At 37.9% G+C, this 14,455-nt stretch overlaps 1 protein-coding gene across 1 annotated transcript; it reads left to right on the top strand.

Moving 5' to 3' along the window:
* On the top strand, positions 1–759 carry LOC124967920 (olfactory receptor 7G1-like). Its single transcript, XM_047530355.1, has one exon. The coding sequence runs from the start codon at positions 1–3 to the stop codon at positions 757–759; it is 759 nt and encodes a 252-aa protein (XP_047386311.1).
* Positions 760–14,455: the final 13,696 nt, after the last annotated feature.

Below are 14,455 nucleotides of genomic sequence, written 5' to 3'. Positions count from 1 at the left end.
ATGTACTTCTTCCTCTCCAACCTGTCCTTCACAGATATTTGTATGAGCACAAGCACAATCCCAAAGATGCTGATGAACATCCAAGCACAGAGTCAAAGCATCTCCTACACAGGTTGCCTATCTCAGGTCTTCTCTTTCTTGGCTTTTCTTGTCCTGGAAAATTGTCCCCTCACAGCAATGGCCTATGACCGCTATGTGGCCATTTGTCACCCACTGATGTACCCCATCATCATGAATCCTTCCTTCTGTGTCTTGCTAATTCTGGTTTCTTTGTTCATTAGTGGTGTAAATAGCCTGCTCCATACTCTGATGGTGCTGCAGATGTCCCTTTGCACACACTTGGAGATACCTGACTTCTTCTGTGAACTTTCTCAAGTCATTAAATCTGCCTGTTCTGATACCCTCATCAATAATATTTTGATGTATTTTTTCTCTGTCATATTAGGTGGTAGTGCTCTGTTTGGGATTATTTTTTCTTATTCTCTCATTGTCTGTTCTCTTTTGAGATTGCCATCAAGTGGAAGAAAATATAAAGTCTTTTCCACCTGTGGATCTCATCTATTAGTTGTTTTATTGTTCTATGGGACAGCTTTTGGTGTGTACATTAGCTCTTCCATTACTGAGTCATCCAGAAAGACTGCAGTGGTTTCAATGATGTACATTGTGGTTCCTCAAATGCCAAACCCCCTTATCTACAGCCTGAGGAACAAAGATGTGAAGGAGGCCCTGTGGAAATTATTTGGAAGAATAACACTTTGAAGGTGATTTTCATCACAATTAAACCAGGTTTCTAGATTGTGTCTAGATTACTTTGCATACACTTTTAAGGTTTCCTTATGCGTTAATCCATTTTCAAATAGGGAAAGTCTTCATTTTTTTGGGAACTATTAGGTGGAACAAACAAAAACAGTGCTAGAGAAACCATGCCTGGCTAATGTCTTCCTTTCTTAAAGACATGTCTTCCTGAAAATCCTATAGCAATACTACCTCAGTAAATAGGGGTGGGGAAAGGTGAAGGAGGGAAGAAAACTCTGGGAGCAACTCTTGGAACTTCCAAGATGTTGACATGGACCTTTAATCCAGGAAGGTTAAGGGTTACCACTTTCCAAAAAGACCGAATGCTGTCCCTAAGTTCGAATGATTTGTCCACATATAGACAGTGAAGAATGGAATTCTCATAGGAGAAACCATGAGCCTGTCATTGGGGCAGGGGTTTGTTGTTCAGCACAAAGAAAACTGTTCAGCACCACCATCTATGAACAGCTCCATACCCAGATTCCAGGGTGCCATTCAGAGTGGAGCTTTTCGTCCACAGAGCATCTGTGGAGGTGAGTCTCCTGAGGACTACATCGCATGCTGCATTCTCATTGCTGTCCCTTCAACACTAGTAAGTATGAATTTTGGGGGCCTATGTTGCAAGAAAATGCTTTATATGTAATTTTTATGTGAGATTCCAATATTGTTTGAAGTCTGAGAAAAAAAAAAAGACATTAATATTCCAGGAACAGAAAGCAATGTATTGGTGTTTTGCAACATAAAATGTCTTAGTACCAATTTGTTGTTAAAAAATTATGCTTCTTACTTTTCTGTAGTGCAAAAATTGTGGTGATATAATAAAAACATACCTGAAAATAAATTGATAAAAAATACAGCATAGACTATTTTCAAAAAGTTCTCCACTCATATCTTTCTTTCTGTTCTCCCACATTAATACTTTTGCTGATTTCTGTTTTCATCATTAAAATATATTCTTAAGAGAGCAGGAGAATAGAAGATAGGGAAAGGGAAAGTGATGGAAGGAGAGAAAGGGGAGGTACAAGGGAATGAAACTAAATGATATTATGTGTCTGTAAGAATATTTCACAATGAATCCTAACATTATATATAATTATAATGCACCAATAAATGTCAAAAAGAGAAAATTAAAATATTGTTCAATTACTCTGAATCTTATGAAATTGCCAGTAGTTTTTTGTGTACCATCCCTATCATTTATGTAGACCTCAATTGCTTGTTTTAAGATTATTTTTATTAGTGCATTGCAGTTATAAACTGCAATGGGGGGTTGCCCAGTGACATGTTTGTACATGGATATAAAAATTCTGCATGTTGCATTTATTTTTTTTTTTGCACTGGATGGTAGTGATTGAACCCCAAGTTTTATACATGCTAGGCAAGTACTATATCACTGAGCTGCAACCCCATTACAGATCAGAGTAACACCTACTCAGGATGTCTCCCTAATGCCTGCTTTGTTTTGGATTTTGCTGGCTTGGAAAACTGTCTTCCTGCAACAATGACCTATGACTGCTGTGTGGTCATCTGTCACCCTCTGAACTATACAGTCATCATGAATGCCTGACTCTGTGGTCAATTGATTTTACTTTCCCTGGTCATTAGTACTTGAGTACTGTGCTGCACAGTCTGAAGGTTCTGCACCTGTCTTTCTGTACAGGACTGGAGATCCCTCACTTCTGTGAACTCACTCTGGTCATCAAGCTGACCTGTTCCAACACCCTCATCAATAACCTCCTGATATATGCTGCAGTTGTCCTCTTTGCTGGAGTCCACTCTCTGGAATAGTATGCACTTATTCTCAATTGTCTCCTCTGTTTTTAAAATCCCATCAGTAAGAGGAAGTCATAAAGACTTTTCTACTTGTAGGTTCTACCCCTCGGTTGTCTCCTTGTTCTGTGGGGAGCTTTCGGGGTGTGTGTTAGTTCTGCAGTGACTGACTCCACAGGAAGACTGCAGTGAATTCTGTGATGTGGTTGTTGGTCCCTCAGATGCTAAACCCCTTTATCTACACCCTGAGGAACAGGGACATGAGGGAGGCTTTGAGGAAACTCTGTGGTAGGATAGGCTCTCTGCTATGATGTACCATTTTCTCTGGATTTGGGTTTTAGAGTGAGGCAAAGTGACTGTAATCCTGGTGACACAGAATGCCTGACTCTTCTGTCATCAAGTTTCTCTCAAATGACCAGATGAAATAAGAGCTAAATACCTTGCATTTGTTACCTTACTTTGGTTTTCCTTCTAGATCTGTGATGCTTGTTAAATGGTTTCAATGCTTTACACTCCATTTCATTTTTGGTCTTAGATTTAGAGGCTGAAGTAGGTGTTCCAGCTTTGATGATTTAAATAGATATAAATATTTATCCACGTATTTTTTTTTCTTGACAAATAACAATTACACTTTTTTCTGGGCTTCAGTGTGATATTTTTGTTCATATATACAAGGCATACTGAGATCAGGTTTGCTGGTATAACAACCACCTCAAATATTTTGTTTTCAGATTTTCACCATTTCTTTTTGTTGGAACATACAGAATGTTCTCATTTTGAAATATCTATGAGTTGTTGTCAACCATGGTTTTTTGACTTTGCTATAGAACATCAGAGGTCATTACTCCCATCCCACTGTACCTCTGTATCTGCTAACACTCCCCTCTCTCCGACATCTTCAGAAGCTCTGGCATTCACACTCTGCTCTCTCGTCTTATGAGATCAGCATTAGCACCCACATATAGGTGAGAATGTGTGATATTTGTCCTTCTGTGCCTGACTTCTTCTCATCAAATATCTTCTGGTTCCATGCATGGTGCTGTAAATGACAGAATTCCACTCTTCAATATCTGAATAATACTCAATTCTGTATTCCACTAACTTTATCATTCACTCATTGACTGGCACCTCGTTTGACTTCCTGTCTTGGCTACTTGGAAAGTGCTGCAATACACAGGGCTCATGAGGTTTCTTGTGTGTACTGATAAGTCACCTCTGGATATGCACCCAGTCGTGGGATTGCTGGACTATGGAAATCCTTCTATTTATAGAATTTAAAGAAAGTCCCACACTACATTCTATAATGGGTGTAGTAATTTACAGTCAACCAACAATGAATAATAATTTCTTTTTCTGCATCCTCACCAGCATTTGATACTTTTTGTCTTTTTATATTAGCCATTCTAAAGTTGGCATGATATCCCACTGTGGTTATGATTTGGTTTTCCCTGATGATCAGTGAAATGGAACATTTTTTTTTTCGTAGAATTGTTCATTTTTATATGTTCTTTGAGAAATGTCAATCAGGTCATTTGTACTTGGAATGAACCCACCTTTTGACCCATGTATCTCACTCCTCAGATTATACCCAAAGGACTTAAAATCTGCATACTACAGTAACGCAGCCACATCAATGTTTATAGCAGCACATTTCATAATAGCTACATTGTGGAAACAAACTAGATACCCTTCAATAAAGAATGGATAATGAAACTGTGGTATATATACACAATGGAATATTATTCAGTCATAAATTAAATAATATTATGGCATTTGCAGGTAAAATGATGTACTTAGAGAATATCATGCTAAGTGAAATATGTCAATCCCAAAAAACCAAAGGCCAAATGTTTTCCCTGATAAGTGGATGGTGATATATAATGGGGGTCAGGGCTTGGGGAGTGAGAGAAGAATGGATGAAATTTAGATTATGTGAAGCAAATGAGAGGAGTGGGGTATGAAAAATTGTGGAATGAGACAGATATCATTATCCTATGTACACGTATGATTGCACCAATGGTATGAATCTACATTGGGCACAACCATAGAAACTAAATGAGGTACCCCTTTTGTGTACAATGAATCCAAATGAAGTCAGTAAAAAATAAAAAAAATAAATAAGTAATTAAAAAATAAATTTCATTATTTTTTTTTAGGTAGAGGAGCTGTTGTATATTCTGGAGAGTCTTAGGGATGATTTTATGGATCAGTCTCAGAGGATGGAAAGTAGTAGAGGGTGGAAAGGTCAGAAGAATGCAAAGGAGGCTGTTGTCCTATCTGGAGGCTGACTTCTGCCTCGTTGCACGTGTGGGTCTCATCCATTTTACCCCAGGATAGACCCACAGGGCAGAAAGGGAGCTATGTTTTGTATACAATTTAATAATTATTGGGATCAGTCACTAGTGAATGATTCTTCTTACAGCAATATTAGCATCTAACATGATCATTTCATTAGATTATCTCAGCGGTAGAGATACTGTTAAGATATTTGAACTTCATCAGCAAGGACACTGAAGGTTCCCATAAAAATTAATCCTGATTCTAATGTGCTGAAACATTGCAGAGAGCTTGTACTGAAGTGAACTGACTGGTTATTGATGAAAATCACTCATTGTAAGAACCTCAGAGCATTTCCAATTTGATTCTGCAATGTGTATAACCAGAAAAAGGAGAAATTACACTCTATTTATGTATGATCTAACAAAGTGTATAAATGCATTCTACTGTCATGTACAATGAATTAGAACAAATAAAATAAAAACATTTAAAAAAAGAACCTCAGAGTGAGGGTGTGTACATGAATAGGGAGATGAGTGTCATTCAATCTACTATAATATGGATCTTCTTAAGATTGGGAGTTGCAGCAGATACAGGTTTTCACACCTAGATGTGGTTCCCAGAGACAGAAACCTGAGGGTCCCTCCCTGAGTCAGTTGATAGTAACACTTCCATTGAGTCAAACAGATGCCATGTCTTTCATGAATTGAATTATGTCACTCCAAAAGATATATGAAGGTTCTAATTCTCTCACTTGTGACATTAACTTAAATTGCAATAGGGTGAAAGCTGCATACATAGGAAAAGTGTCTTAGAGGAGTGGAAGCTGATCAATGACACTCTGTGTAATTACGTTACAATACTGCTGGGCTCATAAGGCCTTGGTTGGACATTTGGCAATTCTCTGTGCTTTGCTTTGAGTGTTTGTCTTTTCAAACGTCGTGTTGAAATGGAATTGTCATTGATATGGTTTTGAGAGGTGGGGACCTTTAAGAGATGCTTAGGCCATGAGAGTTCTGCCCTTGTCAATGGATTAATGGTGCCATCAAAAGGGCTTTCAGGGTTGTCTTCATCTTCTGTGCTTCCATGGGAGGACAGCATGTGATCCTTCTGGAGGATGGGCATTCAAAAACCAGCTTGGAAGCAGAGATGGTGTCCTTAGTCTGACACCAAACCTCCTGTGACCTTGAAAGTGAATTCAGGTCCTCCAGAATTGAGAGACCATATATTCCTGTTCTTTATAAACTAACTGATCTGTGGCACTTTGTTATAGCAGCACAGAATAGACTAACATACTCTTTCAAAATTGTTTTTCTTCGCGGTATAAATTTTTATTTGCAGATCTTACGTGAGTGAGAATGAGTTCCTCCCCCTTATTTCTGTCTGTGAGCCCACTTTTTTTCTAAAACAGGAGGTTCTCTTGGGTTTTCACCCATCACCAATCACTTCTCTGGTCCTGAACTAAGTTAGTGAATCCTCTGCTTGTGATTCTAATAATAAAAAACCTAGCCAAGAAGCCAGAAGAGAGTATGGCTCACTTGCTCTTGGTAGATTTTCTGAAATCTTTGTCTGTTCTAAGTGATGTTTATGATCCAAGACAGTTCAACAATTTCTGTTTGCCCACATTTCCCAAATATTGATATTACACTTTTGTTCCAGGCTTCTAGCACATAATTTTTTAAATGCTTGACACATTACATGAAGAAGTAATATTTTTTCTATATGGCCATAAAATCTTTTACCCCCTTGACTCATCCCAACCACTCTTTGTGTTTGTGTTTGTATTTTCTTTGGTATACAGAAAAACTTGTATCTTGTTTTATGAGAACCAGCTATGTCATTTAAAACTTTATCCACTATTTCATGTGTTTGAAATTAATGCGGGTAGGAAGGTGTAGATTGACATAATAATGCTATCTTGTCTCATGTTGTTGTGAAATAATATATCAAATCACCATTGGACAAGAAAGCTCGAATAGAAAGAGTTAACATGCAGTGAAATGTATAAAAAATGGTGGAATGAGACAGATATCATTACCCTATGTACATGTATGGTGTGTATCTATATCATGTACAACCATAGAATTGAAAAGTTGTACTCCATTTGTGTACGATGAATGAAAAGGCAGTATGTAAAAAATAAAAGTGCAAGAGAGGAAGTCACAAAACCTAAGTAAAATCAATAAGATTAAAAAAGAAATGTATGATAAACATGAAAACATTGAACTCTTTAAAGATGAAAGTTTGTAATCAAGGTTGAGTGGAGAAGTGTCTTCACCTAACTCTGACTGAAATCTGACTGTTTACTGGGAGGATAGAAAAACTGCCTTGCCAATGATGTAATTTCCCCGAACACTACAAAAATCAACAGTCTCAGTTGATGGGTTGAACTTATTTATTTACCCTCATATGAAATAAAATACAACCAGGCACTACTGTGATGAAATTAGAAAACGTGGTTATGAGGTTTGAAAAAGGATTAACCCAGATGTCTGTGTCAGTTACAGTCAGAATGGTCGACAGATTGTAGATTAGGATCTGATGAGCTAAATGTTCAGAATGAAGATTAAGGGTCAAGAAACAAGATTCTTCGAGAAAGTTTGAGTGCTTTCATTTTTATATTATTTTAGCTACATTTACAAATGTGCTGTTTATACCCACATATAAAAACGATGCTTCCATACATAAAACTAGAATCAGATTTCAGTGAGACCATTGCTTCTACTAAAGAAAAAAAAGTCTGGGATAAAGTGAGAGAAGGGTGATATGTGCATGTGTGTGAGGTCTATGAAATGTGTCTGAGAGAAGCAGGAGGTGAGAAGTGAATGAGCAACTTGACTTTGCAGAGTAGGGGACTCAGTCATACTGAATTCTCTCATTTCAGAGTCTTGGCCTTTAAGGATTTGTCAGTGCCATAGTATCCAACTAACAATAATGCATTTGTCTAAGAAGGAACTTTGAATATTGAGTCCCCAGGGACACAGAAACTGCAAATACCCTGTGACCAGTCAGGAGACAAGACCTGGCAATCCCCTCAGAATATATGTCTCTGGCAGGAGCTCAGTGTCTCACTCTGTCCCTCTGCCTTCCTGAGGACAGACCTTGTGTGTCCGTCCAACATGCAGGGGAGATGACCCCCATCACTCCACTATGGTGCCAGCCAGGTAACTTGAAGTACTGTAGACAATGAGAAGGAAACAGGAGTTTAGTGTAGTTTCATCCTGGTGATGGAGCTGTGAGGAAAAAGTCCTAAGGGTTTTCAAGACCAGGACTCCCAGGGACTCTGTGCTTAGCTGTCTGCCACCATTGTCACATGTTCTTGGTAGCAATGTCACATGATATAACTCTCTATCTGGTGGTCTCTTCTGTGTATGAAATGACAAGAACCATTTTCCTCTTGAGCACAAACCATCCCATTTTCAAAAGGGATGACTGTGACAATCTTCTCTGGCATTTGCTTGCTTTTGTGTGGTGGAGGGGAGACATGTTGGTTTGTCCAACATGCAGGGGAGATGACCCCCATCACTCCACTATGGTGCCGGCCAGGTAACATGAAGTCCCATAGACAATGGGAAGGAAGCAGGAGTTCAGTACAGTTTCACCCTGGGGATGGAGTTGAGGGAAATACCTGAGGGTGGTCAAGACCAGGTCTCCCAGGGTCTTTGTGCTTAGCTGTCTGCCACCAGTGTGACATGTTCTTGGTACCTTTGTAAAATCACTTGACATAGCTCTCAATCTGGAGGTCTCCTCTGTGTATGAGGTGACAAGAACCATTTTCCTCTTGAGCACAAATCTCCCCATTTTCAAAAGGGATGAATATGACAACTTTCTCTGGTCTTTTCTTGTGCCCTTGGGTGCTGGAGGGGGGAAGTTGGTCAGCTTCACCTTATCTTTCTAACTCCTAATCCTACATCATTTTTACAGAATAACGAGAGTGTCGTCTGTGTTTAGTGTCTGACTGGGAAAGGATGCAGAGACCTAGGCAGACGTAGGAAACTACTTCCCTGTCTACCTGTTTCTCCTTATAGAACCATAGATTATTTTTAATTGTGACTGTAACAGTGGGAATGTTACAATAATTTAAATTATACTTCCATTCACCCTTTTCCAGAAGTAACAAATGTTGATGTTCTACAATTATCAGGTTCATCTTTATCAATTAAAAATAATATGTCCTGAAGCTTCCTTTCATAGTTTCCCCCCATTGCCTTCTATTCTCAGAAGCAAGACTATGTGACAGTTTAACCTGTCCATTGTTTCTTCTTTTCAATGAATCCAACAGTACATGTAGCAAAAGTAAAACTCTATCACATCAACTAGGCAGAAAATGGAGAAATAAATGGAGATGTACTAACATATCAGGACACTGTGGTAGTTAAAATGCATGAAATTATTAAAAGTAATTTTAAAAAAATTACCCAAAATGTCAATTGTAAAATGACACGAACCATAGGATGCTTGTAATATTGATGTTTGAAAAATAAATACTATACAATTACTTGTGGAAGAATAGTATAAAATGCAATAAAAACAATGAGGGAATCACATATGTATACTAGATAACTTTTAGTCATTTACCCTGGGAGGAAAAGAAACATGATTTATAATCACATGCATTCACATACACATGTTTTATTTCTTTCAATGACAAGGCCTAAAGTTAAAATGCAGATGGGTGAGAATTGGATAATGTTCAGTGGTGTCTACTCAGGTCATTGTTTTTGTTTTCTATACTATTTTTATGCTAGAAAATTTTACAATGGACACCAACATCCCTGTAAAATTTGAATAATATTTAAATATTTTTAATGAAGGACCCAGTGCATCATACCATTTTTGCTCTCAATGCTTATATTGATTCGTACATCTAATTTTTCTCAACACTTAAATCATTTAATTGTATTATGTTCATGTCAAATGAATATTGATGCCATGAATATTGATTTCCTTTCCTCTGTGCATGACCAAGTCTCCCATGAGGAAGGTAACACAGGAGATATGCTGCCCTTCAAATTTGCAGTTATAATTGCAGGGGTGTTCTGTCTCTCTATTCTCTTTTCTCCTTTGACCCACTGACAAATTCCCTCCGAGGCAGGAAACATGAGAGATGCCTGTGTAGAGGCACACTAAATGTGCCATAAAGAAATGTCACTGTGAGGACCACAGGTGTTGAGCAAGTACTGGCCAATGTTGGTCTGTTCCTTTCCCATCATTGCAACAAGTCTGTGAAGTTTTATGACAGGTGCTGTGATAGCGATGAGGCCCTTGGCACTATTGAAACAGCTGAAGAATTTTTTCCTATTTACAAAGCATGTGCTGGAGTCTGGATTTCATTCAGAGTGTGTGAGTCTAAATATTAATTGGGCTGAATGTGTGTGTCCAGGGAAGAAGGTGGGGGACAGAAGATGAAAGGAGAGATAAGCACAGGGAATGATTTCAATACTCACCTAGGTTCAAAATGCACAAGAGAGTTTTTCTTGAGCATAAGTTCTCAAATGTGGCCATGTGTGTGGGATCTTGTTAAATGGCTGATTGCTGAACCTGCACCCTGGAGCTTGTTGTCAGTAGGTATGGACTGGGTTCAGGTATCAGCATTTCTAACACGTTCCCAGGTGATACAGCCAATGCTGTGGCCCCCAAAACCAAGAATTTTTATTATTACTGTCACCCATCTTTTTTCATCAGTAGTACCAAACCCAGAAACCAAACAGCTGTTTCTGAATTCCTGCTCCTGGAACTGACAGAAGATCCATCATTGCAGCTGCTTCTCTTCAGTCTCTTCCTGTTGGTGTACCTGGTCACAGTGCTTGGGAACCTGCTCATCATCCTAGCCATCAGGTCTGACCCCAATCTCCACACTCCCATGAACTTCTTCCTCTCTGATCTGTCCTTCACAGACATCTGTATGAGCACGAGCACAATCCCAAAGATGCTGCTGAACATCCAAGCACAGAATTGGAGTATCTCCTAGACAGGTTGCCTCTCCCAGGTCTTCTTTTTTTTGGCTTTTCTTTTCCTGGAAAATTGTCTCCTCACAGCAATGGCCTATGACTGCTATGTGGCCATTTGTCACCCACTGATGTACCCCATCATCATGAGTGTACATCTGTGTGATGCTGGTTCTGATCTCTCTGCTCATCAGCACTGTGAATAGCCTGCTCCACACTCTGATGGTGCTGCAGCTGTCCTTCTGCACAGACTTGGAGATCCCTAACTTCTTCTGTGAACTTTCTCAAGTCATTAAATCTGCCTGTTCTGATACCCTCATCAATAATATTTTCAAGTATTTTTTCTCTGTCATATTGGGCGGTATGCTCTGTTTGGGATTATTTTTTTCTTAGACTCACATTGTCTGTTCTCTTTTGAGACTGCCATCAGGTGGAAGAAAATATAAAACCTTTTTCACCTGTGGATCTCATCTCTTAGTTGTTTCCTTGTTCTATGGCACAGGTTTTTGGGTATACCTTAACTCAGTTTCTGAGTCCTCTAGGAAGACTGCAGTGACGTCAATGATGTACTCTATAGTCCCTCCCATGCTGAACCCCTTTATCTACAGCCTGAGGAACAAAAACATGAAGGGAACCTTGGAAAAAAAATTTGGTAGAATACCATTTTAAAGGTTGTTTTCATCATAATTAAACCAGGTTTCTAGAATGTGTCCAAATGACAGTTTAGCACTCTAATGTAAAACTTTAAAGTTTTTCCCTGTGTGTTAAACTATTTTCATATGGAGAAAGTCTCATTTTTTCTGTGTGCACTGTTAGCTGTAAAAAATAAAGAGTGCAACAGAAAATGCAAACAGGCAAGAGTAAGAGCCATCACTTTCCAGAAATGAGAACATGCTGTCTGTAAGTCAGAATTCTCTCTCCATGTATAGAGCTTAAGGAAGTGAATTCTCACAGGAGAATTTGGGAGCCTGTCACAGGGGCAGGTGTTTCTGTTTAGGCATAAGGAAATGTGTTCAGCACCACCAGAGGTGGACAGCTCCATACCTGGATTCCTTGGTGTCTTCCTTAGTGGAACTTCTCTATCTATAAAACAATTGTGGCTGTGGGTCATGTGAGGAATACATCCATATGTCATGGTCATTGGTATCCCCCCAAACTACTATGTTTGAATATTTGGAGCATATGCAAATTTTAAAAAAATTATAAAGCAAGTATATGCTTTATAAATAAGTAGCATGTGAGATTCAGATATTGCTTCAGGTCTGAAAATACAGACATTAATATTTTAAGAGCAGATGGCAATGTATTTCTAATATGCAACACAAAAGGTCTTGGTTCCAACTTACTTGTTCAAACATTATTTGTTTGGTGTATAACACTTATCTGAAATATAAAAATTGGGGTAATATAATGTAAACATACATATAAATCATTGATTTAGAGCAAACAGGACTTTTGGAGAGTTCTCCATTCATATCGTTGTCTATACTCTCCAATATTAAGATTTTTGCTGAATTCTGTTTTGTCCCTTAATAAATATTCTTTTGGAGAATGGTAGAATAGAAGAGAAGAAGATGGGTCTAGGGTAAGCGAAGGAAGGAGAGAAAGAGGAGGTGCTGTGGAATGAAACTGACCAAATTATGTTATGTGCCTGTAAAATATATCACAACGAATCCCAGTATTATATATAATTATAATGCACAAATAAATCTCAATAGAAAGATAATAAAACATTGTTCAGTTAATCTGAATCCTAAGAAATTGCCATGTTCATAATGCAGGTTCATTAATCTCCCTGAAGGACTATTGAGTTTGAATCTTTGTGGAGATGTCTAAAGAAGTGATTGTGTAAGATCACATGTGTAGAAGACATTCACTTGTTTTTAGAATATTTTTATTAATGGATTGCAGTTAAACACAATGATGGGGTTCATTGAGACATATTCATACATGCATATAATAATTTTTTCTTATTTGTTTTTAGTGTATTTGGAGTGCTTGGGGTTGAATCCAAGCCTCATACATGTTAGGTTACTTCTATACCACTGAGCTACATCCAATTACTCAAATGATCGTTTTTAAAATCATAATTCCATGTATCCTTGCAAAATTTATTAGATATGTCTACTAAATAAATTGCTTAATTTTGAACTAAAGACTTGAATATTTGTGTATGAATTCTATTTATGATTATTTTTGAATCATTTTATTGTGAGATTCAAACCTGCTATTGATGAGGCAACAGTTAATTTATTTTAATGCTGTATAGTTTTACATTGTACATTTTGAATTCAAAATACAGTTATCCTGGGCTGGGTTTGTTGGTCAGTGGTAGAATGCTTGCATACTTGTGTGAGGCACTGGGTTCAATCCTCAGCATCACATAATAACGAATAATTAAAAATGAGTTATTACATCCATCTACAACTTAAAATATTTTAAAAGTACAGTTATCTTGCCTGATGTTGATGTGATGTTCAGTGGCAAGCTTTCTGTTCTTTGTGCATTATTTTAAATGATGTGTTGGATCACACCCAGGTCCTTGTACATGGTATGCAAACACTACCACTGAACTATATCCCGAGTCCACATTTTGGACTATTGTGAGTCAACATATTTGAGTAATCTTGCACATGTCCTCTGGTGGAAATAAGCAATATTTTTGCCCTGGGAGTGGAGTTATTGTGTATCTGAGAGCAGCTCTTCTCCTTTGGGTAGTTTCAAAGTGTTTTCCTAAGTGGTTGAACAAATTTACACTCCTGATAGCATTTCTTGTGTTACAAATAGTTACCAGCTCATTTTCATCACTCTTAAAATCTAGTGCATGTAAAATATTATTTCATTAAGTTTACATTTTTTAATTTTGAGTTTGAATGTCTTCTCAGATACATGGACAATGTACTTTCCCATTTTTTTGTAATACCTGTTTTTGCTTTTTCTATTGAACTGCCCTTCTCCCTTTGTAGTTCATACGAGTTTTTTTAAGTCCTTTTAGTGCATTATAGTTATAATAATATTGGAATTCATTTCCCCAAACACGATGGTTGGTAGTCTTGATATTGAGCTACATCTGCAGCCCAGTGGTGCAAAACTGCACTTCAGTCCAATCACAACTTGGTCCCATTCAACTCTCTTTGAAAATTTCAATATCAAAGATATCAAGGATAGAGGAGATAAAAGCCTGTATCTCAGAACTCAATCCATGTAGTCCTGGCTAAGGAAGCCTGTGCCCCTGTTTCAGATCATTACCCCAAGAGAAATTGTTTGGAAAAATAACACAACTGCAGTGCACATAACACCTACCAATGACCTAAGCATAGGTAGATTTGATGCCTCTTAGGGTGGGTGTCAATGCCAAATTATGAACTCAGGCCAGTTGTCTGTCCAGAGATTAATAGAGAAGAAAATATAGTACATACATGTAATTTTTTTAAATCATAAAGAAGAATGAAATAATGGCATTTTCTGATAAATTAAGGGAACTGGGGAACATCATGTTAACTTAAATAAGTGCGACCCAGAAAGTCAAAGGTCAAATCTTTTCTCTAATATGTGAAAGCTAGAGCAAACTAAAAAGAGCAGTGGTATGCAGTTACATGAAAATAGAAGATAGATCAGTGGAGTAGAGGAACAGAATTCAAGGGAAAGGAGGAAGGTTGGGAAAA

Source organism: Sciurus carolinensis, chromosome 17, assembly GCF_902686445.1.
Source record: "Sciurus carolinensis chromosome 17, mSciCar1.2, whole genome shotgun sequence".
Lineage (NCBI taxonomy): Eukaryota > Metazoa > Chordata > Mammalia > Rodentia > Sciuridae > Sciurus > Sciurus carolinensis.
Note: the sequence above shows the minus strand (reverse complement) of the source record. Positions and strands in the feature narration are given on the sequence as shown.

Excerpts from the sequence above, each read along its gene's own strand:
- LOC124967920 (XM_047530355.1), top strand. The coding sequence starts at position 1 with ATGTACTTCTTCCTCTCCAACCTGTCCTTCACAGATATTTGTATGAGC.